At 41.4% G+C, this 23,175-nt stretch overlaps 1 protein-coding gene across 1 annotated transcript in view; it reads left to right on the top strand.

The window, feature by feature from the left end:
* The window catches only part of SPTLC3 (serine palmitoyltransferase long chain base subunit 3), an 85,449-nt gene that overhangs the window by 52,193 nt on the left and 10,081 nt on the right, over positions 1 to 23,175 (top strand). The window contains exons 7-9 of the mRNA XM_032185306.1: positions 4,895 to 5,000; positions 12,368 to 12,587; positions 14,771 to 14,897. Coding sequence (XP_032041197.1) covers positions 4,895 to 5,000; positions 12,368 to 12,587; positions 14,771 to 14,897 — 453 coding nt within the window. The remainder of the gene's footprint in view (positions 1 to 4,894; positions 5,001 to 12,367; positions 12,588 to 14,770; positions 14,898 to 23,175) is intronic.

The following is a 23,175-nucleotide window of genomic DNA, read 5'->3' as shown; positions in this document are numbered from 1 at the left end:
AATTCTGTTCGTATGAGCTTGTATAAGGACATGCTGTACGAGACTTAGGATTTGTTTGTTCTTTCTAGTTCTACTGCATTTTTGCCTTATAGCATCAAGCAGCTAAATTGCAGTCACATTTTCAGGGTTAGATTTGCAATTGCTTGAGCAACCTGTGAGAATGTCGTGACTACTCACAGAAATCAGGCCACGGGGGAAAAGAAAATTCCAGTTCTCTTCATTGCAAAGGCACTTCAACGTGCAATCAGAGTAAGTGATACTGTGAGGAATGCAGGCAATTGCAAGGCACAACCAAGCACCCTGGGTAGATGAAAATCTGACCTCAAATCTGGCGCTTGAATCCACATCTGAAAAGTGAGGATTGCGGTGGTACATTCCTACCTCCTCCTCATGGACCTTGCAGGAGTGTTGTGAAAATAGTGAGGGTTTTTGGGGGTTCTCACAGCTCAGGTGTTTGAGGACAGCTGTGTGTCATGCAGGCATGAGCTGTTCAGGTTTCCATACAAAATGGTTCCTGCTTGGACAACAGGTGAATTTGTTATTCCATATATGTCATTTCTTGGTCCACTCAGTCAAACTAAACTTTGTGTGTGCCACAAGGATGCCTTAGAGAAAGCACAGCTGTCTGGAGTTGTAATTAACACTGAAAGGGTAGCAGAAGGCCCTCATGTTCCAGTGCAAATATATTCTCTAGCTAAAAAATAAAAAAGGGGGTGGGGGGATACAGTTACATGCCTTTAAGCAAGTAAACAAATAAAGTGGAGAGAAAACAACAGGGATAAATTAATAAGTAAAAATTAGTCAAAAATCTGTATTAGTTAACAAAAAAAAAAAAAGCTTACAGTGGCTTCATATGAGACAGGTCTTTTTGTGTTTTTTGTTTTTTTTCCTTTGGAGGTGTAATTGGTCCTTGAATTTCAGAAGGGAGGGCTCTGTTCCTGCTATTACAGAGCAGGATGAAAGGCACATTACCCACTAAGGTTTTGTCCTGTTTGAAGCCTCTGGCCACTATCAGAGACAAGATTATTGCGCTAGATAGATTGACCACGGTCTAATCCAGTTTGACATGTATTTCCCTGTGACACATACAGACGCTGCCACAGAGACAAGACTGGTATATCCTGCTCCTAGTGTGCTGTGTCTGCATTTGCCCTCTCTGACTTGAGAAAGCCATGTCTGACCTGCCACATGTGAGCAGGACTTTTTCCTGAGCGAGTGCTATTCGCTTACACCCAGCTGTGTATTTCTTGGAGTTAAGGAGGGGGATCTAAGACTATTACTGTGGCTGCAGTAACTACCACTTCCCTATACCACCCCCAACCATTCCAAACAAAAATAATCCCAGCTGTGATTTCAGGCAAATGACTCCAAGGGCACTCTTTCTGTTCAGAGCTTTGCCAGCATTCAGAGACTTTTCAAAGTCTAGTTTTCACTAGAATGAAAATTTCACTTTTACAGTCCCAGAGGTAGGTGATGTTTAGCTCAGTGAAAGCCTTGCAGTGGTTTCCCTTTGCTCTAGGGATTTGGAAGGAGGGACAGCATCACAGCTAGGCACTCGAGTCACCGATGAGAGGACAGTGACCAGGAAAGGTACCAGTGGGGAGAGGGCAAGAGAGGAGAGGCAGGAGCTGCAGCAGTGGGGAGCTGGTTGTGTGGGAGACTGGGAAGGGGCAGGTAGCCACAGAGTCTGCATAAAGAACTTGCACAAGAGTGCAAAATGTGAGAAACTGACAACAAGAGGGGCAAGTGCAATAGGAAGGAAAGGAGAATGCGATAAGGGTAGTGGGAGCCTTTTTATCCTAATTAAAAAGGATTCGGCTGACATCACACAGGAGGTGTTCAGCCCACGCGGAGGAATGGTGATGATGTCCCCAGCATTGTAATGTGGAGCTGAGGGGTGGAGACGCCGTGTCTACCTGTGAGGAGGAGGCACATTGTGCCTGGGAGAAGGCAGGGGCCCGTGCAGGAGCCTGGAGTCCCACCTGCACTGGAGGCAGCATGACACACAGCCCGCCCAGGTCCAGGCTCGCCTTGACCCACTGGCAGTTTGTGGTGTTATTTCTGCTGAAGTAACTCTGAAAGATCCTAAACAAGGGTTGTGCAAGTCTCTATTCAATTCTAAAAACCGCAGTGATCCACAGTCCCTGCTTAGGAAACCTTATCCTCTAAATCCAAACACTATTTCAAAGGGATAAGGTGGAAACTGAGGCAAAGGATACGTTTGGTTGTGCTTTGAGTAATTAACTAAGTGAAATTCCTACCACCACCTCCTAGGCCTGGTGAACGGTCATTAGCCTTTACCACTGAAAAGCCTGGGCTAGTGATGGTCAAATGAGGAAGGACAGTTATTTTTCCCATAACTGGTTATTCGAGATGGACTCGTGCAACATCTCCCTCCCCCAGTCAAACCATATTTAATGGCCAAATAATTTGGTAGAAGAAAGTCATCTGGGTTTGCACTATTTCCTGAAACTGAGTATACCCAACAGTATACCCCACTGTCTGGAAAGTCCAAGTGCACAGAAAGCAACTTGACTTTGTCTGAATAACAGAAGCTGCCTTCTGGAGGGCAGATTCAAGGCAATAGATATTTTTTCTCCTTTCAATTTCCCTTTTCCAAATGAAATGTTACAAGCACAGAGTATAAGGTTCAGTAAAATTCATTTGCACCTAAGAAAATTAATGTGTTGACTGTTAAAGGCTTAAGAAAGGCCCCCCTACATGTTTTTCAGAATGAGACATCAAAAGCAGAGTGAGACAGCCCTGATCCTGAAAGCAGACATGTCCTTAACTTCAGCAGGACTGTCATGGATAAAGTCAGGCAAGCTCCTGCCTTGGAGAGGTTCTTTTATATCTGCAGTCCTGCATTGTACACTCATTGGGACAGAGGAGCTATTTACATCCATGGACTTTTTCAAATAGCTCTTTAAAAAAAAAAAAAAAAAAAAAAAAAAAAGTGATATGCGTTTCATAACTCTCTAGCCTCTCCTCTTTCTTTCTGTGGGCTTATGTGAAAACTGAATTTCCAAGCTGTGATTTCAGCTTAGAGGTTGGGTAAGCTGACTTTCCCCAAATCTGGACTGACAAGTAGACAGAATACTGAATTGAAGCACCCTGCATGATTCAGAGGGGAGTTTCAAAAGTCTCAAAGGAATTTAGATGACAAAGACAATTACATTCAGTAGAGAAATTTGATGCTAAAATTTGTGCCTAAATTTGAGTTCAAGACTGAATATCTTATTTCATTTTTGTAACCCATGAACTTTCTGTCATTCTGTGGAGTCCTTTAATTCTCAGAACCAAAAAGGATTTCTGAATATTATCTACCCAGAAGAGAAGGTGAGCAGCTCTCTTTCACAAAATGTGCTCAGTGTGGTTATAAATTCCCTTTTTAAAACACCAAAGAATTTTTATTTCCTTTATTGCCATCTAGTGGAAACTGTGCTGTCTGCATTGCATTATTCATAAAAGCGTTTCCATCTGGGAACCCATCCAGTTGTGCAGGTGATTGCACAGTGGAAATAAGGGCTTATCATGTATGTATCGTGCTTTGCAAGTTAAAGCAAGGGCTTGCTAGGTCAAGAGATCACACTGTAAAGTGCAGAGTGGCACAGATGTTTCTGAGAAATGCACCTTTCACGGAGACCAGGACCTCAGCAAACATCAAGGTACCAAAGCATAAGGGTTCAGGACATATCTAGCCATCTCTCAGCTCTCAGGTTATTCATGGTGATGGACAGGTACTGTGCAAACTGCCTGGTTCCAGTCAGGTGGAAACCAAGCTCTAGGTCAACATTAATATAACTAAGGTGTCTTTGCTTCAGCGGGGAGAACTCTATTTTAAAGATTAGCTTTGTATAATTTTAGGTAACAGTAACTATGTTAAGATGTGTTGCTGAAAAACTGGGTTCATATCAGGAAAAAATGCCATTCATTTTCCCAACCAAAACTTTGAGCTGATCTCCAGCATTCCTTGGTGTAGTGTGAGTCTCTGTAAGGTGTTCTTTGAAAATGTTTTGAAATGTCAGTTCAGACTCCTGAAAAGTAGCATTGTAATTCATTCTGGAGAGAGTTCGTCCATGTGCAGACACCAGAACACTGATTTCAGCTCTGCACTGAGAGTCACATTTTGATCTGACTCTTGTGCCTGTGGTTGTTTTTTTTCTGTGTTTTTGAAAACTTCAGTGGCTTTCCTGTTAGCATTTTATTAGCTTATCTGCAATCAGACCTTGAGAAAGCAGCTAAATTTCTAACATTGCTCCAGGCCTCCTTATATCAAGGTCTTGCCAGTTCCAAGCATTCTGGCACCTAATTAGCGTATCCATGCTGTGTACTTGTACACACTTTTCTCTCCCTTTCTCATCAACGTTTTTTTCACTGGCTTTTCTTCCTGAGAAGGACAGGATTTTTCTTGCTGCTATCCTGATGTACTGCATGCAGCCTGATTCAAGCTTTTGCTGAAGCAGTGCATGTGATTCACGAGCCCTTGGTGATGCGGGAAAGCAACCGAATACTCCCTATTCAAAAGCTTTGTGATATGATGAGTATCAGCAACCCGTACAGAGAATTGCTGCAATTAGTCTCAGTACGTAAGCAAAGTGGTTAAATTTTGTCTTTAAATAAAAATGCGTGCCAAGAATTTTCAGAAATTTCCCAGAAGGGGTGCATAACAGAAAGCGTTTTGTAACTCTACTTATCACAAGATTGCATTCAGGCAAATAAAATCAATTATTGGTTCTTGCCTGCCAGCAAAGGAATTTTATCTTCAGAATAACTTTTTTTTTTATGTGATTTTTTTTTTTCTGTAGGAAAAAGTAGTAACTGGTAGAAAAAACAAAAATTTAATTTGAAAAATCTTTGTTAATATTCTCCTTTTACTTATTTTTAAATAAAGATATGCAAAGTCTCGAGAAGTTACTGAGAGATGCAATAATATATGGCCAGCCTCGAAGCCGCAGAGCATGGAGAAAAATTATCATCCTCGTGGAGGGCATTTACAGGTATGTGTGTTTTAGAAACATCAGTACTCTTTATCATTTCTGAGGACAGAATGATGTATTGATCATTGACTTAGGTATCTGAAAGAAATCTGAAATGAATGGAGTTTACAATAACATGCTCAGTGATCTTATAAAGCTGTTAATTTTCATTCAGTTAGTACCCTGTGGCATTACTCACTTCAGTTAGGTCCTCTGTGGTGTTCTGAATGTTGATTTAGTAAAATCGCTGTGGAGCAGGCTATTATGTACTGTGAGAGCAAGATAGATCATCAGCTGGTGTATGTTGTCACCGATGTGGTAAAATTCATGGAGCTGAAGTGGGTGAGGAGTTTTGCAAAGTTGAGTTTTCCAGAGTTATGTGTTGCGCACTAGCAGATCAAAAGACAACGGTGTCATTCCTAGTTAAGTTCTTTCTGCATGCCCAGTTCTTACCCAGCTGTTGGAAATTAAAACCTCAAACACTGGCCAAGTGATACCAGCACCTTTCCATTTATCAGTGCTGGATCTAAGGGACTCAAATTTTAACAGGAAAAACAGTAACAAGAGTGACTTTCAAGGAATTATATAGTGGTATTCATTTAGACCTCGGTCCCTGGAGGAATTTGAATGAAAGGTGTCTTTGAGAATCTATCAGGTAACATCATTATCAGCGATATGATGTAATTAAACAACTTCCTAGTCAGTTTGCTCCAGTTCACTAGTGGTGCATCTTGCACCCAGCCAGAGGGACAAACCATCGCTGGAGTTGGGCAGCGGAGCAGAGGCACCAGCCAGGCTCACCACCTTGGGCTTCATCCTGGCAACTGCTCAAGTCAGAATTCAGATGCTGGGGAGGTGGCATGGGGCTGGTAGACAGCACGGAGAGGGAGCCACTGGAGTCTTCAGAGGCTGGGCAAGGAGCTGGACAGCAGGAACACAGGGAGAGCTGGAGATTTTGAAGAGGGAAGGGCTGAAGAAGCAGGGATCTAGGCAAGGCTACAGCAAGGATGATGAGAGAGGGTGAGTAGAAGGTTTAGGAGTTTTAGAGTGAAGTTTAGGAGTAGCACCTCTAGCACTAGAGAGAAGGGAGGCAAGACCAATCATTCACAGGATGTGACATGGTTTATGAAAGGAACCTTAAACTTTATGTGCAGAGATTATTTCATGTGTTGCTGAAATATAGTCGCTGCAGAGAGACAGTCACACCATTTTATTGAGAAGTGGTAGTGCAGTTTAGCAGCTTAGTCTTTTTCAGAAGATCTCTTTTACAATCTCGTTTCATCACAACTTCATAGTCATCAGCGCTTTCTTTTTACCTAACATTTTCCATCTGCAAAGAGAACAAATCAGTCCTTATCTAAACACCTGTCACTCAGAGCTGAAACAGGTCAGCTGATCCAAAGCAGGCTGAACGTCCCCTTTCAACCAGAATAAACAGAGCAAAACTGCAAATAAACATAGCTTGGTACTACTAAAAGAAAGCTCAGATTTAAGGACTTTGATCATACAGAAATTAAGTGGACCACCAACATTTTACTGACAAATATTGCCATCAGTTACATGGCCTGCAGAAAATGCTCCAGCTGCTGAGCTTTGTTCACTTTTAAATCCTTTGCTCTGGATATTGACCACTAGGGAGAAAGACAGTAGATTGGTAACCACAGAGGCATAGATCCATTTAAGCAGTGGGCCAAACCCACTGTCAGATAGTTGCAATACTTGCAGCTGTCTTTCCAGATGTATGTTTGGTATAGAGCATTGTTTTGCTTTTCTTTTTGCAGTTGATTTTCAAAGAAGATTTCCTTCTCAAAAGTTTGCACATCCATCTGTTAGGATGTGAAATAAAAACATGTTAAACCTCAGACAACCACACCAAAAAGGAATTTTTATTTTAGAGAGGAATTGGTAGTGGTACATAACAGTTCATAAGTTACTGCTTTTCAATGGGATTTGACAATAAAATTACTTACGTTTTATTTCCTTTAGAGTCTCAGCCCTACTATGTCACTTCCTTCTGATTGCCAGAGAAATATCAGACACACAGGGAATCAGATATTATACTTCTTTGTTTCTACTTCATTTATATCACACTCACCCCTAAAGAGCTGAACAGCGTTAAGACCACTCATGTCCTAAGCATCAATATTTGTGAAAGGCATAAAGTAAATAAATAAATAAACCCACAAAGTTCAGCTCTCTAATGTCACTGGAACAAGCCCCAACAGTAGCTAGGTTGGTTGGTTAGTTGTTTTCTTAGTCTAAGCAGATCAGAAATTGAAGATTGTGGTTTGGTTGCAAAGCAAATCTGCCTTGACTTGAGGGAGAATACCTCCACACCCCACTGTGCCGCGTCCCTGCCATCGCTGCCAACCCAAGACACAGGCAGCTGATCTGTCCTTAGAGCGCAGCTGGGAACAGATTCACCAGCCATGTAGTCTAAGTAGTTTAATAACATTTCACATGCTGAAAAAAGCTGGAGAAAGACACATTAGAAGTGCTTTTACTTTTTTTGTGTACATGTTCTGTCCTTTCTTGGCCCATGATTTTTGAAAGACTAAAACTTTCCAACCCCAATATTGGCTAATGTTAATTCTCTTGCAAATTTGCTAGATCAACATTCATCTAAAGGTGTTAAGAGGAGGCAGACTTTTGTTAATGTATTCTTCTTAAAACAGTCAATATTGCCTTTTTTTTTTTTTTTCTTCCCTCCCAAGGACTTAGAGAGGTTTTGCTCTGGGAACAACTAATACAGAATTTAAATAACTTGGTCAGAGCCATTCTCCAAGTTAAAATACCTTGACTTGCAAGTTTGGCTTGGCAAATGTTTACAGAAATGCCTTTTCCAGAGATGCAAAAGAAATGCTAAGCTTTCCTATTTTAAATAAATACTGTTAAATGGGACACCGTAGTTGTAGTATGGTGAAGTTGATGGTACAGAAAAAAATTTGCCTTCTGTTTGCATTAGGGGTATGTTAAAGTGTTTACTCTGCTCATACGCCTGGAGTTACCAGCTGGCAAAATTTGAAAAGGGTCGCTGTTAGCCAACATGAGCATTTCTGGAAATCAGACTTGCGTTTGAAACCATAAGCCACAGATTTTGCTTGGTTACAACCAAAGGCAGAATTGGCCCCTTGACTTGGGAAGCACCCAAGCTACATGTCAAATAAATAGCAATAAGTATATGATTGTTTGCTTTTTAATGTCTCTAGCATCTTAAAAAGAAAAAAATCATCAGAAGTAGATGTAACTACTAGTGAAAGCTAGTTCTTAACTTGGCCTAGCCTAGGAGCAAATATATTTCATTTTCCTTCCAAACAGAGAGACCGTCCAGCCATCAATCTTCAGTACAAAAAGCATGAACAAGTTTTGGCAGTGTCCAGGGCATAAATTAAAGTGACTTGCGAAATCATATTTCTATTATTTAAATATCCAGCTAATGTTTTTCTTGGCTTCTACTATTTCCAGTTCAGGATTAATCAGTTACTATGTTCTTACACGGTTTGTGGTAGACTTCTGCTCTCCTGCACACATATTTACCTAGGAGTCAGATAGGCTAAGGATGAGGGCAGGAGTTATGAGGCACTAGAAACTGATCGAAACAGATTTTTTCCCCTGCTTTTAATTTAATTTGGGTATATTTCTATATTTCCTTCCAGCTCAGAAAATAGCTCTCTGATCAATTGGATATTATCCAGTGCCTTTTCATGTGCACTAGAAGTTCCTGGGGAATCAGTGCCAATACCATAAGAAATTTATCAGGGTTATTTTTTATTTCCTGGGATTAGATGACAGGACTTCAGAAAAGAATGGGGTAACATTTAATGCCTTTGGCCAGGGACCAGCATTAAAGGTTAACATTTCTATCATTTCAGTGTATGGGGTTGTATGTGAGGGCAGTGTTAGAGGGTTTCCTTAAACTATGGCTCTAAACTACAAAATGGAGATTGTAGCATGAATATCCAATGTTTATATGAGAAAAAAAATCCCTAAAGTAAATATTAAAATGCAGTGCATATATTTTGGGAGCAATAGGTCAGGAAAGAAAGAGATTTTCCCAAATGCAAACTAGCCTAATAGTAAACAGACAAGTTGTCAAATGTTGAAAGGATAGCGACACTGTAGGGCAGGTTTAGGGAAGTTGAGTGATGCACTTATGAAGATGATAGGTTGAATATTGGTAAATCACTTTTTCTGACAGAAAAAAAAAAAAAAAAAAAAACTGCCAGTGTAGCAAGTCTGTATTCCAGGAGAGGTGACCAGCACAAAAAATACACACCTCCTGTGTCTCAACGCACCTGCCTCTAGAATTCATAAGCTGCATCAGGAAGGATGTCAGGTTTGTTGGGATTGAACCAAGCCTCAAAATTAATTGATTCCCCAAATTTTGGGTTATCTCCTCATGTCTGGAAGTAGATTCAAAATGAATGCATACTTAAGCAAGCTCTTCTGCCACCCTCTGAGCAAGGGAGATGAGGGTCAGCTGCAACCTAGAAGCTGTATATCCCTGCAGCCAAGCTAATAATTTTTACTGTGAGACAGGATGTAATACCACATAATGCTTATGTCTGGCCTGGGCAGAGCCAGCTTACGTTCATCTGCATACAGCTCTTTAGACGTGCACTGTGTGCCTGAGCAGATCTGGAAACAGATCAATAGCTTTGTAAAAGTGACGCAGCCAGACTGAGACAGAGAGATTACAGTTCACTTCTGGTTCTCTGGTTTAAACTCAGTTGACAGCAATATTTACTGAAGGATTCAGTAAACTTTCCATTTGAGCTACCCAAGGGTATATACGAAGTGAGTTTTATCTTGGAGCAATTCTAAACAGAGGGATGTTCGTATCACAAGCAATCTCCCAGGGTCAAATGGCCAAGAATCAAAGAGTTGGGTAGGCACAGAAACAGCTTTCATCTCTGTCATGAGGAGGATGGAGGCCAATTCAAATGGCAGCACAGAAAATGTACCTGAAGCCAGCAGGGCTTTGCCTATTCCAAGGATGTTTCAAAGCCATGTTAGGATCTCTATCAATTATTGCAACATTTGTGTCAGCAGGCATCTTTAAAAAGCATTAACTCATCACTGAAAATGTCAAATATGCAATGTTTGCATAAGATCTGTATTTTTAATTTACCATTATTGCTCTTTTTGAAGTTAAATGCTTTATCTCCCACCTGAATCTCCATGAGCCAGTGTGCTGTGATGCCTATGTAAATGTGGAAAAACTGTTATTCTCTGTTGAGCTGGTCTCCCCAGCTGTTGCTGGAAGGCGAAGGGTGGGATGCCTGTTTGTTTCCTGCAGAGGAGCTCCTTGGCCCCACGCTTGCTCTCTGACCACTCAGCCAGCCTACGAGCTGACCAGGTGGCCAGAAGCTGCGCTCCCTAGCACGCGGGATGCTGCATGCCCCAGCACAGCCGGTGGCTTGGTATAATTTTTAGCTGACTAATGGTTTGACTCTGGGTTATGTGAGGACTGCGGGCTCTGACCTTGTACTCATTAGGAAAATAGCTGTGGTGGTTCAAGTTCCTTCTCCCCAAGCTGTCAAGTGCCGCTTGGCTGCTGGAGGGCTCTGTCCCCAGCACAGGGTGACAGGAGGGAAAGCTCAGTCCTTGGAGCTTGCAGCACAAGCCTGTCCACCCTTTGCTGCAAGCAACAGTGGTGTTGATACACACACCCATAGCTGCCTCTTCTAGGGCTAGGCAAGATAGGCATCACCTGATGGCCAAAAATGTGCATCCAGGTGCACGCAGCCAGGCTCTCTGAGCCTGAACACCACAGGCAACCCCTGTCCCTGGCTGCTCCCCAGTGCTGGTCTTTCAAACTCATGCAGCCTTGCCGATGGGCAGGGAACAAATACCTCCTTCAAAACCAGTTTGTTTCCAAGCTTACTCAGGAGACCAAAGGATGAAAAGGAGGGCAAAAACTGTCAGTAAGTAATGTCCCAAGTGTCCAGAGCCCCTCCTGCCCCTTTCTTGCTGCACAGTGCAGCTTGAGTGTAAGGAAAAGAATCAGTGAAAGCCACTGGTCCAGGATCAAAAAACTGCTAAGAAATTATCCTGATGACACTGCTCTTTTTTCACTTGCCACTTGGGAACAAACTTGACATTTCTGCCTATCTGAAGCTCCTGTCGCACATGCAGTTGAATACGCTTTAGGTAGTAGCCACAGAGCACTGGTTTTCCTGGCACACGGTGCATTCACTTTGCGTTTGATAGGAAGTACTTAGCATTTAAAGACCTGCTCGCTAGAGCTAGTGAAGAGAACATGTTTAACTCATTATGAAATGAATGCTGAGTGCAGCAGAGCGTATCCAAGCGTAGCCTTAGTCATCTCACAAAGGTTTTCAAGACATAATAGTCTTCACAGCAATACTATTGATACTTCATCTTTATAGGATTAGAGTGCATTTCTTATGTCTCCCAGGGCTTTCATTTTGCTGTACAGCTCCTCTGTGCCTTCTAACTTACTGATGTCATTACCAACAGCACAAAAGATTTATCATCTTTTCTTATTTCTAGAACTCTCTACGCACCATTAGTACACATTTAGAATATTTCAATTTCCTGCATGGCTGTAAGAATATAAATAGAAAAAGAATGGAAACTTGATTTTCCTTTGGAGTGCTAGGCAGCAGGCTGCATTTCCTTTTTTTTTTTTTTAAAAAAAAAAAAAAAAAAAAAAGAAAAAGAAAAACTGTCAGGAGCAGCAATTATCAAGAGTAGATTTGAGCTACCTTTTCTAATCCCTGATTCTCTCCACTCTAAAGACTGGGGTGCTTTGAGTTATGGCACTGTCTGTGCATTTCGTGTGGGCCATCTGATATATGTTAGACCCAATTCCTCTGCACTGGAGTAATTTTTCTCTAAAGCTGTTACCCCCAGATATCACCACAGTAGCAGAAGATAGATGAAGTAAGAAAAGACCAGACTGTGAATTATATCATTTCCTTATAATTCATTACAATATATTTTATTTGTAGTGAAATGTAGCATCTTGCTTTGGATGGATATCTCCCCCCTTACTTTATGCCTTTCCTTCTCTTTTCTTTTAGCAATTTACAGATACACGAGAACATTTTAACTGTTCTTCATTACTTGAATTGTAAAACTGCTTGACTGTTTTATACTCACCTGCAGTTGTGAGAAGTTTGCAATATTTCTCTGTAAATAAAGTTTTTTAAATAATAAAATTATTTAAATATTTAAAAAATATTTAAATAAATATTTAAAAATTATTTAAAATTTTAAATAATTTTTTAAACAGAGTTTGCAGAAGATCTTCCATGGAGGAAATTGTGCTATGCAATTAATGTCTATGTTTTCCTGCAGTATTTTAAGGAGAAAGGGTGGTGCTGTGTTTGTTGTTTATCCAGAATTCTCTCCATCCACAGCATGGAAGGGTCCATTGTGCGCCTGCCAGAGATAGTCTCCTTGAAGAAGAAATACAAAGCCTACCTCTACTTGGACGAAGCTCACAGCATCGGTGCAGTGGGAGCAACAGGACGAGGAGTTGTGGAGTACTTCGGTATGAGTCCTGATGATGTTGACGTATTAATGGGAACGTTCACAAAGAGCTTTGGTGCAGCTGGAGGATACATAGCTGGCAAAAAGGTAAAGCAAAACACATATTTAACATCAAGGGAAAGAAAAGTACCTTCTTATTGTGTGATATATTTTATTATCTTTTCACATAGACTGCTTTACAGAAGCACAACTCTAAAGATAGTACCACTTTTGTCTGGATCCCAAATGCACATCAAACAGTCAGACTTTCTTATTTTTGTCTCATGTTCGTATTATGTAATTTGCTTGGGCAGGGTATTTCCGTGCCACCCTGATGATTGTTGTTTGTCTTGGAAATGTTTAGACACTTTGTGGTTGGCTAAATATACTTCACTACATTAATTTGCATGCAGACTGCTTGTTACTTTATTTCACATTTGTAAACAGCGTGTGGAGCAATATTGAGAGATTAAAGCCACAGTTTCATCCACTGATAATAAAATTCCTGAACAGTTGTGGATTGTCATAGTTGCTTTTTTTTTTTTTAGGAGGATGGTGAAAGAGGGTTTACTGAGGGCCTTTTGCAATAGTAAAATCTGTGTCCTCAGTTGCTCTGTGTACATTAACAAAACAACAAAACAATCTTCTTGTCAACAACAGATGTCAATGAAAAGTAGAGCTGAGCTTGTTTTAAGTAGGAGTGTAGTAGAAAAGAAAGCATAATCGGTGCCATTGTGAAATGTCATCATTTTTTTGCTTAGCAGAGATATGAAGTGGTTGTTGATTGTTTACTCTCTTCATACTCCATGAATGTATTTCTTAAGCAGATTGCTAAATGAGTAGGAAGCCTTCTTAGACAGTCCATATGGATGCTGTCGGGATAGTAATAATAATTTTGTTCTACTTGAGTAGAACAAAAGGGATATAAGAAAATATATGGTGTATATTTCTCACCATCTTTAGGGGGTTTTTCATCTTAACAAAGACTATCATGAAGTGTAAAGAATCAACTTTCTTTTGTTTGCTTCCTGAATTCGTATCTAAGAATTAAACTTCTATGAAGGACAATATGGCTAACAGCTAGAAATGAGAGGAAGCCTAGACCTGTGAAAAAAAGGTCTCATTATCTAACCCTAGGAAGTTTTTTTAAATGAAAGTGGTCGCTCTTCTTACGCCTGTGTTTATCACTAAGCTTTGCCTCAGGCTTCTGGGCCTTGGTGGCAGCTGCTCACCTGCATTCATTTCTGCCACCAAAATCTCACTGTGGCATTTTTTGCTGTGTCAGTAAGAGCACAGATGCCTTCTCAGCTATCTGGTTAAACCTTTAGGATTACAACTGCAATGCAGCAATGCATAATGCATATGAAGTTAAATAAATCTTTTTCCCTAGCACTGGAGTTACAGCATAGACTAAAGGATATTTTTTTATTTTTAGTTTTTGCAATAATTTGTATAACCACCTTTGTTTATTTGGTGATATTATTATTATTATTTTGTTAATAATAATAATAATAATAATAATAATAATAATAATAATAATAATCAAAGGCCATTTTCATGCAGGCATCACCCCTTTCTCACTACAATGCATTTAACTTTTAGTGTGATGACAGTTACTCTGCAACCTGCACTGTGAAATACGAGTTGTCATAGCAATGATAGTCCTAATCAAGCTCTGAATTCCTTCCCTATCTCTGCATTCAGAAGAGTCGCTGGTGCTTTAGATATGCCTACAGTACAGCAATGCTTTTGCTGAGACCACAGATTGTGCTCTTGCTTATACAAGGAAATGTTAAAGCACCTATACTGATTACAACGTGACAGAACCTGCCACACTGATGGAAAGTTTCAGTTCTAAGAAATGTGTATGCTAATAGCCAAAGATAGATCCTAGTAAGGTTGTTTTTCCTGAGTTAGGTCTTGGGGAAAAAAAACTCTGCTGTTGTCACGTAGGTTTTGTTTCATTCCCATTCGGAGATGGACTGAGCAGTATTTTAAATGCAGCTGTTTTTTGGTCTTTAAATGATTTCGGCTCCTTTATAATAAGTTTCAGCACATAAACAGCATTCTGTTCCAGAGCTTTGTTTCAGCTGTAATTGCCCCACTTAAATTGTAAAGTACTTGCACCTGATATTTCTTCAGGCTGCGTATTAACAGTAGCAGCCAAGAAAGTAAACCAATAACTGGTGAAACGTCTTTTTTTCGCATGCTCTCACTCTGCAGTAGTTAAGAGGGAGATCTGCTATTTGGGCACCTCAAAGCTCATTCATACTTTGTTTTGCTTGTGTAAGGACCTTGTGGACTTTTTACGAACACATTCTCACAGTGCTGTGTACGCCACATCTATGTGTCCGCCTGTGGCAGAGCAAATCATCAGGGCAATGAAATGTCTCATGGGACTAGATGGAACAACACAAGGTAAGCCACCCTCTTTAACTTGCATGTATTTCAGTTACAACTAGAGCATCCACTGTGTTCGGGTGCGCACAAAAGCTCACCCAGCAGCAAACTGGTACAGTAATGTAATCCAAAGGGAATCATTCTACTGTACAATGAATACCCAGATCATCACATTTCCAAGTGCTATCAACTGTACTTCTTTTTCCACACTCATTCACATGCAGCAGAGATGGAAATATTCCTGGATTCTGACACCAAGCTACTACCCATATTCACCAGTCCCCTCTGCTTTGCAGCAGCAAATTGGAAAAGTACATAAATTGCCCTTTAGATTGTGTGACATTGAAGAAGGTGTTTAGAAGGACTTATTTTCATGAATGGGCAAGGTTCTGCCTGTTCAGCTTCTTTCTAAGTGTGAACCTTCAAAACTGCAAGCATATCAAGCATGGCACAGAATTTTAACATGGGTATTGTACATTAAATGCTGGTATGAGAAGATGATTATGATAGTTCTCACTTTATTCAGGCATTAGGTTATAGTGTCCTGAAGCTAGTTTTGAAGACTGTTTTGTCCCTCACCCAAAAAAAATGGGTTAAATCCTACCTCAGAGAAAAGCTCTTGTTTTTGTTGTTTTGTTTTTGTGGTTGGTTTTCTTTTTTGTTTTTGTTTTTGTTTTTTTTTGAATTTATATAGTTTTTGTCAGGCATGCCTGTGGGTCACTTCATTGCGTAACATGTAGATGAAGATACAGATTTTGTTCTGAATTGTAGTCTCTTTTATACTGGTCCAGCAGCGCTGTGTTGTTTTCTCTTACTTTGTGTAGGACTAACAGAGTCATTCTGTGTTAGACCTCCTAATGTGTTATGCTGGGAGTAAGGTGGTAATGGAAAGGAAAAAGGATGCGTAAGAGAGTGTAAGACCGCATGACACTGCTCTTCACTGTTCTCTTGCAGTGGCCTAGAGCGTTTAGAGAGTTTTAAGCGAAGATAGACACGAGAATATCGAGATGTTTATCACAGCCCTACACTGAGGCCAGAATTTCCAACGCTTCAGTGTAGAAAAGGAGGGATAGAGAATCCAGTCGCGGTGCCAAATTCTGCTGAGTCCAGTAACAAAGTGCAGCCAAACTCCAGTGCAATATGTAGACGAGGAAATGATGCTTTTGTCATTTTGACAGAGAAGTCAAGTTGGAAACTGTTGTTACTCTCTGCGAGTTGAAGGGTCAGGGTTATGTTTGCTGATGTCTACATCCTGTTCGTTCTAAGAGACCACGTCTGACATGTTTCTTCTACCTTGGGGATTGTGTGTGCAGTGCAGCCTGTCCCGCTGTGCTACTCCCTGCACTCGCTGTAGGAAATGCTTGCCGTCAGAGGGCAGCCTTACACTGAGCCTTCCCAACAGCTACAGACTTGGGGCTCTCATAGTTGCGGCGTGTAAAGTATTAAACATGCAGAGCGTTTCCAAACCTTCAAAGCCTCTTACAAACGACCTTCAGCTAGCGTGATTCTGCATGCAGTTCAGTGCAGGCTAACAGAAAAACTTGGTTCAATACAGCCTTTTCAGCCGTGCGTGTCTGACTGTCTGAGGGCTAAAGAGGTCGCAGTGTTTTCTCTTTTAGAAGCAGTATTCTTTAATAACATAATGTTTTTATTTGTCTGCAAAGTCTCCTGCAATGCTTTACGAAATAAATTAGTGTTCTATCAGTTCTTTAAAATCCGTCTGGTAATATGAAATGCAAATGAGTAGAAGAACAAATTAATAAATCATATATCACAACTTAAGAGTATTACACAAAGGCTAGCAAACTGACTATGATGTCTAAAAATGCTTCTTGTCCTTCTGAGCCAGACTCATTATTTTAGACCATTGGTTTTTCTTTCATGTGGGCCTTCCTTCATTAGGCTGTCTTGCTGACTACAAAAAAAAAAAAAAAAAAAAAAGAGCAACACCAAAACACAGGAAAAAATGTTGTGCTGGACCACACTACAATGCTGCTTTGGCATACAGAAAGACGAAGACGGAGAGAGGAAGAGAAGAGAGAAAGCGCTGTCTCTTCTTAGATAGCTTTGTTTCCAAGGACAACGGTGGTCTTGACTGAGTTCTTCTGGTCTGCTGTCATGGAAAATGGTGAATTCTGTGTGTGAGTTGTCCTCTTGAGAGCATGAGGCATGTAGCAGAGACCTGGTAGTGAAGTTTCAAGTGAACCACAGGGTGATGATGGACCCTCTGTGTAAATGAGATCACGGGGTTTTTCTCCAGAAGCCTGTAGGATTGGTAAAGGGAGTTTAATTTGCAATTTATTTCAAATGGCATTCTCTCCCCAAGGACAACTGGGGGAATCCTTTAGAAGGACAACTACCCTGATGGCCTGTCCTCCACAGGTCATTCCTGTAGGGGAGGGAGCCTTGCAGAAAATACTGACAAAGGTTTTAGAAAAGAATTTAAAAAAAAAAAAATGCTAGAAAGTTCTATGTTAACTAAGAAACTGGCTGCTCTTGGTTTTGACTGGCGCACGCTTCATTGGGTTAGAAACTGGCTGGATAGCCGGGCCCAAAGAGTCGTGGTGAATGGAGTCAAATCCAGTTGGAGGCCAGTCACTAGTGGCATCCCCCAGGGCTCGGTGCTGGGGCCGGTCCTCTTTAATATCTTCATCAATGATCTGGACAAGGGCATCGAGTGCACCCTCAGTAAGTTCGCAGATGACACCAAGTTAGGTGCGTGTGTTGATCTGCTTGAGGGTAAGAAAGCTCTGCAGGAGGATCTGGATAGGCTGCACCGATGGGCTGAGGTCAACTGCATGAAGTTTAACAAGGCCAAGTGCCGGGTCCTGCACCTGGGGCGCAATAACCCCAAGCAGAGCTACAGGCTGGGAGAGGAATGGTTGGAGAGCTGCCAGGCAGAGAAGGACCTGGGAGTGATGGTGGATAGTCGGCTGAATATGAGCCAGCAGTGTGCTCAGGTGGCCAAGAAGGCCAACGGCATCCTGGCTTGTATCAGGAACAGCGTGACCAGCAGGGCTAGGGAGGTGATCGTTCCCCTGTACTCGGCTCTGGTGAGGCCGCACCTCGAGTACTGTGTTCAGTTTTGGGCCCCTCGCTACAAGAAGGACATGGAGGTGCTTGAGCGGGTGCAGAGAAGGGCGACGAAGCTGGTGAGGGGCCTGGAGAACAAGTCCTACGAGGAGCGGCTGAGGGAGCTGGGCTTGTTCAGCCTGGAGAAGAGGAGGCTCAGGGGCGACCTTATCGCTCTCTATGGGTACCTCAAGGGAGGCTGTAGCGAGGTGGGGGTTGGCCTGTTCTCCCACGTGCCTGGTGACAGGACGAGGGGGAATGGGCTTAAGTTGAGCCAGGGGAGTTTTAGGTTAGATGTTAGGAAGAACTTCTTTACCGAAAGGGTTGTGAGGCATTGGAACAGGCTGCCCAGGGAAGTGGTGGAGTCACCATCCCTGGAAGTCTTCAAAAGACGTTTAGATGTAGAGCTTAGGGATATGGTTTAGTGGGGACTGTTAGTGTTAGGTCAGAGGTTGGACTCGATGATCTTGAGGTCTCTTCCAACCTAGAAATTCTGTGATTCTGTGATAACTAGGGGGTGCTTCTTGAGAAGAGTTTGAAATAAAGGGATGAAAAATACATGTATGTTAACCTAGCTGGTTCTTGTATGTGAACTTCATGACTGACTCTTTTGCAGGTAAATAGAAAAGCAGGGGAAAGAAGATTGATTTGGTCATTTAAGTTACTGTTCTAAAAAGTCTTTATTCTGTGTTTTCAATCATTTCACTCAGTCTTCTCTTATTTTCCCAGATATCATGCTTTTACATTCTCTTCAATTTTCTGACAGTTATTCTCCACAGATCTGTTAAGCAGCTGATTTATGAAAGAGTAGGGTAGTTGAAATTATATAGTGGATAATGCCAGAGGCCAGAAATGCAGGGATAATGTTTGTGCTTTATCCCGGTGTGTATCCAAATGATTGATCTCCCATGTTTTCTTCCTTTATTTTCCATTATTAAGAATATGGTTGTTTGGAAAGTCAATCATGATATACATTTCCTTGACAGGATTAGTGTATTGGATGCATGACTACAGAATATGAATAGATACATATGTACACAGGGGATACAGCTTAATTACAAAGATGGCGAGGTTTAACACTAAAAAAATAACCCTTAAACCTGAACTGTTTAGCTGGAAATTATCCACGATGACTATGTTTCAGGCTGTACTTTTTTCACAGGAAAAAAAAAAAATTAATTCCTCAGAACAAGTCTATATATACATATGGGCTTTTGATGATGATTTAAAAAATAATTAAATGATGATTTAATTTAAAAATCACTTCTTTCCCTGAAGAGCTTTGGTTTCTCCAGGCGTTGGGATGAAGATTTGGATTATGATAGCCAAGATTAGCATTTTCACCTTGTTTTTGAAATATCATCTGAGCCCTGTAATGCTATGAGTCCCTAAATATATATATATATATTTGTGTGTGTGTGTGTGTGTGTGTGTATATATACTTGAAATGAACAGTGACAAACTTCAAGACCCACCAAGTGAAGGAGTATCTTCCAGCTCACTGCCAGAGGGCCTGAACCACAAATCCCCCATCTGGGACCTGGGGAGGAGACTGGGGCCCTGAGCACCTGCATCCATCCTGCACTGTCAAGCTTTTAGGGAGGTGAGCCAGAAAGATTAAAGAGAAGAGACTCTGGCAAGCAATGGAGACACCACAAGGAATAGATAACAAGTGGTTAGGAATGATGAAGATGGACCAAAATGAGATGCTGAGAAGATGAGCTAGAGAGGCTGTGAACAAAAAGGGCCTGGTGTGGAGAAGGAGGGGAAGAGGGTCTGCAAGTGACTACAGCATGCACACCACTCTGCAAACTAGTTGAGCTAGATACTCCTCTGTTTTCTCTGGTCAACAAACTGCTGTGGAAGTGTGCTAGCAAAATGTGTGCTTAACTTCCTTTGCAGCAAGAGACTCCAGTTTATCTGGGGAAGGTCTCATTTTAAAAGCTGTGTACTGACACTACTAAAAAGGTAAAGAGAAGACCTGGTATTTCCCAAAGCAACCATCTATAAATGTGGAATATGCCTCATGCCAGTATTCATGATTATAATGAAACATTAATGTCATGGTAACGTGATCTGTATCTTCTACAATGTAGTCATCTTAAATTCAGTCAAAGAGATTGGGAGGATGCTGCAGAGACCATAGCCAGTTATTAACATTTCAGTATTTTCCTGTTTTCTGCTGTGCCTTGAGAAAATGAAGTGCAAGAAATGTTGAATCAGGAGAAGGCAGTAGTTCCCTTAAAACTGATAGGCACAGTTGTTCCTGCCTGGCAGGTAGATTGGGGTTAGTATGACTAAGTCCTTTGCTTCCTGAGTGACTTTTAGCAGAAGAGTCAGAGAACAACAGCAAAAATTGGAAATATATTTCCATTTTCATGTAAAGTCATATTTTTAGTAGAGTACAAATCCTGGCATTTTTCAATGTCATGCTTTACAGGACTCTGATAATCAGCAACTGGTAGAACAAGACATTTATTCTTGGTAGTGTAATGTCATAGATATTATCATAGCTGCTACAATAGAGTTGTTCAAAAGTGTATGAACTTCTGGCAGCTGTGTTTCCTTTAGTAATGTCATAAGGCAGCAAGTCTATAAAAAAAAAAAAAAATATCCCTCTTAATCCCTCTTAAAGCTTTGTGGCCTTTTCATCTCAAATGTGTCTCTCCTCATTTATTAGAAGATATGGGAAACAGAAGTTCCCATGGCAGTTACTCTTTATAATTCATAATATAGATACTCTCTATATGTTCTCCTTGTGGCTTCTCGTTACACCACTGGAGATACCTCAGGAAGCTCAGCAGCTGCTTTAGTGGTTTTATCCCCACAATGAGACTGTGGTTGACTCAGAAAGCTTGGACCCTGTGCAAATGTTCATGTGCACTTACTTGCGTGCAACACAGCCTCTCCAGCTGTGACCTGGGACCCTTTTTTTCCCCCACTTCTGCCTGAGAATACCAAAAGCATATTTTTACACTTAAATTTGATAGGTAAAAAATAGAACCACTAAGCAGACAGAGTTAAGACTGGTAGGAAATGTAAAGCAAATTTCTTGATGTGTAATAATAAATTATAGTGACTAAAAAACAAATTATAGCATTTCTGAGTTTTGTTTTTTTTTTCTATTTAATGCATAGCAAAAAACAATTCACCAACAGCAATAGGCAGTTTCATATGTTTTTTATGGGACACTGCAAAATTTAATGCCATATCCTCAGGTATCTACTGTCTTGTTATGTTAAAAGCTAATTCCTGAGGTTGTTTAGACAGAAAGTGTTTAATATGTTAAAGTGCTTTGCCATTTGTGCTGATTGGTTTATCTTCTTGTAGCTACTAGTTTTCATTTTTGTTTGTAGCAGATCTTGAGTTCTTGCATTTGAGCACATTCAGATTGCAAGAAGCTTCAGAATGCTGTTTTCTGTTTTGGCTTGGCATTAAAAGAATCTGCTTTTAAAAGGTTCCTTTTTGAAACATTTCCGTCTGCCTTAGATTTTTGTGTAACTGGAGGACCAGCTTCTTAAAATGCTCAGTTTTCAACATTTTCCACTGCTATCAGTGCTCAGCAATCTTTGGAAAACATTACCTTTGCATCTCAGGGTCCTCTGTAAACTCAAACGCCTTAGTTTAACCATCACTGTAATCGGGCACAAGCCAGCACTGCTGCTGAGAAGGGCAGTCTTGGCCTTTCTCCCCCTGCCAAGCCCCTTATTAGTGCCCCTTTTCCTTACACTAGCATTAGTGCTTGTGCAGCCGTGCGATGAACTGAATCAGGGAACTGATCTAGCTGAAAAAATAACTGAAGCCCCCACAAATGGTGAGCCTACAGCCAAACCGGTTCCCTGAGCCAGTTGACCATATGGCTGGATGAATCCTAGTGCCAGGACTTGAGCAGCTGGAGTCAAGGGGAACGATCCCTTTCTCAGCAAATTAAATTTGTGCCAGACTCAACTGATCATGAAACTAGAGCTGGAAGCTTTAATGCTGCAAGCTACCTAGCGACAGACCCCTTGAACCTGCTCAAAACATCCTGCAGAATCAGTCCCTCTAAAGTATGGCTTTTTACTGTTCCCTCTCAAATTTTCCTCCTGCTGCTTCATTCTGAGATGATTGCTTCTCTGGGGTCTTCATCAAGCAGAATGTTTGAACCATGGCTTAATTTTAAGTAAGTTAATATTCCCAATAAGTATGTGCCTACACTTAGAGCATTTAAGCAGCTTTATTCCCTGTTGGCTCAGCACTGGCTCCGTGGCTAAGGCTCCCAGTTGCTATGACAGTGAAGATGGTAACGATGATAATATGTTGTCGTGATTGTTACTTGTCTGAGCCGAACATCACAGATGTTCTCCCAGCAGTGGATGATGAAACAGAGATAAATTCTGCTGTCTCTACTTGAAATGAGTGAGACATGCTATTCTGGAGGAGTCACCTGCCATGTGATCCACCTCCTAGAGGAAGCCAAATGTATCTGCGGAGGGTCAGTTGATCTGCACAAGAAGGGGCTTTGGAGTAATAGTGTCTGCAGTGGGATTTGCAAGAGCTCTGAGGATTGACTGAATCCTGCCTCATATGAAGTCATTTTTTCCATAGTCAAAGTTAAACCAGTGCCGAGTCCTTTAGCAGATCCTGTCCATGGATAAGTCTCCCTGTGTTCATAAATAAGCTTTAACTGCAGGCAGAGTAAGGATGTGACCAGACTGCAAGCTTTTCTGCATGGCCTGCCGTGCAATCTATCTGATGACTAGCAGCCTATCCCCCAGTAAAGAAAGCCACACCGTCCCCAGGGGCAGCAACACACCGCTCCATGACAGTTTCCTTTTAAGAGTGTCTTTGCTGCTGAGCATGAGGATCCCTCCTCCATTCCTGATGCTGCTTGCCACTGCCTGAGGACTCCAGCACTGTTACCAGCCCGAGGAGCACGAAGGAGAGAAGTGCCTTCTCTAACGGCATTCCTGTCGCTGGCATTTCAGAAGCACCTAATGTGATACAGATGGAGCGTGTTGTGCACTGGCTGGCTTTCAGTGGAGGGACTGATGTGCTTTGTGATTAATCACCTGTGCTGGGAGTAACTAAGGCTCAGCTAAGGCTGGCTACTCTGTCCCTGCTTTTGTGCAGGACAAGTGCTGACACTGTACATCTGAATACAGATAAGGTGCTGGATAGGCACGGTTGGCTCAATTCAGAAATAAGGCAAAAATGACAGTGTATGTGCAATTTCTCCCTTTTC

This window comes from Aythya fuligula, chromosome 3, assembly GCF_009819795.1.
Source record: "Aythya fuligula isolate bAytFul2 chromosome 3, bAytFul2.pri, whole genome shotgun sequence".
NCBI classification, from domain to species: domain Eukaryota; kingdom Metazoa; phylum Chordata; class Aves; order Anseriformes; family Anatidae; genus Aythya; species Aythya fuligula.
Note: the sequence above shows the minus strand (reverse complement) of the source record. Positions and strands in the feature narration are given on the sequence as shown.